The sequence below is a fragment of the Sphaeroforma arctica genome, assembly GCF_001186125.1.
Source record: "Sphaeroforma arctica JP610 unplaced genomic scaffold supercont1.7536, whole genome shotgun sequence".
In the NCBI taxonomy this organism is placed as follows: Eukaryota; class Ichthyosporea; order Ichthyophonida; genus Sphaeroforma; species Sphaeroforma arctica.
This window is the reverse complement of record NW_014033022.1, coordinates 1-1,405: the sequence shown is the minus strand read 5'-3', so window position 1 is coordinate 1,405 and position 1,405 is coordinate 1. Positions and strand designations below refer to the sequence as shown.

Genomic DNA, 1,405 nt, shown 5'->3' with positions numbered 1-1,405 from the left:
TAAACACATAGTAATATATATTGTGGAAGTGTATACTTTGAGTACACAAAATACACCAACAAATAGATCCAAACTCATCTCATCACTCGTATATTAAACTGTTGCATATTAATTTTTGCCGACGTCATATATAGAAAGAATGAGGAATACCACACGACACAAAAGAAAGCGCGACGAGCTTTTCCACACCTACCATGAAGTGTGCAGTCTGGAGACCTTTCTAAAGACCCAAACTATCCCGAAAAAAGCCAGTAAACGACAGGAAACACCGACCAACTCAAACGGTCTTGTATCAGAAGAGCATGAGAGTGACCACATGAGCGTGGCGAATCTACTTACAGTTACAGATAGCGACGAGTATTTAGTTCTGCTGCGGGACGCTGTTGTGGCTGTGCCCCATGGGGTACCGGCTGTGGAGAGTGTGGTCAAGGGCTTCTCTCAGGTGTGTTATGGTTTATGGTAGAGGGCTTCTCTCAGGTGTGTTATAGTTTGTTGTTGAGGGCATCTCCCTGGTGTGTTTTAATTTGGGCCGTGACTGCCACATGGTCGCATTGTTGGCACATGTGCAAGTGGGGAGTGTTTGCACATCCAGTGCGTGGTTGTGCTGGTGAGACTTTCTCCAAGTGCTTGCTGGTTGCTTCTGGCTAATCCATTAACTTCGTATATCGTTCATCTGCTTTGAAGGTATATACTATCATTGGGAGCAGCTGATCTCCGGCTGTGTCACGTGTCTGACGAGAAACATCTACGTATGTACAGACACTTTGTGCAGGTTAAACATCTACATATGCACAAACACTTTGTTCAGGTTAAACATCTACATATGCACAAACACTTTGTTAGGTTAATCATCTACATGTATACAGGACTTTGTTCAGGGTGCATCTGTGGTCGTGTCTTCGATTTGAGGCCTCATTCATATCTACGTCCAAACGAATCTCATAAACACAGCCCCGTCTATCTTTATAATGCACCTTGCTCCTCGACTAAGGTAGCCTTATACTACGACTACCTTCTTATGCCCACCCCCACTAGCATTCATCTCAGGCCGATGTAGTCCACAGGCTTATCAGTACTCTGTTCCAAGACCCTGCACTGGTGCGGTTTCCGAGTGATCATGTGCTCACGTGTGGCTATAGGGCCGCTCGATCACAGTCCAATCACGGCGTTCGCAATATACAGGTAATAACCGCAGAAGTATATAATATCCAGGTACCAAACACTTGTTCTATGCATGTGAGGAAAGGCATAAGATATATATACGCAGAGATCTGTGCTGGCACACGACTTCCTGAAAATGGTAAGGTATGTGTATCGAGCATATACATGAATATACGATGATGCTCTCAGAGCTATATATATATATCTCTCTCTCTCTTTTTGGCGACATTAATTTTGCTGCCTT

The 1,405-nt window shown here is 44.1% G+C and overlaps 1 protein-coding gene across 1 annotated transcript; it reads left to right on the top strand.

The window, feature by feature from the left end:
• Positions 1–139: 139 nt before the first annotated feature.
• Positions 140–1,182, top strand: SARC_16181 (hypothetical protein; the record flags this gene model as incomplete). The annotated part of the gene is made up of 2 exons (XM_014289708.1): positions 140–442; positions 1,036–1,182. Coding segments are annotated over 2 exons (450 nt in total), but the record flags the coding sequence as incomplete, so codon positions are not given.
• Positions 1,183–1,405: the final 223 nt, after the last annotated feature.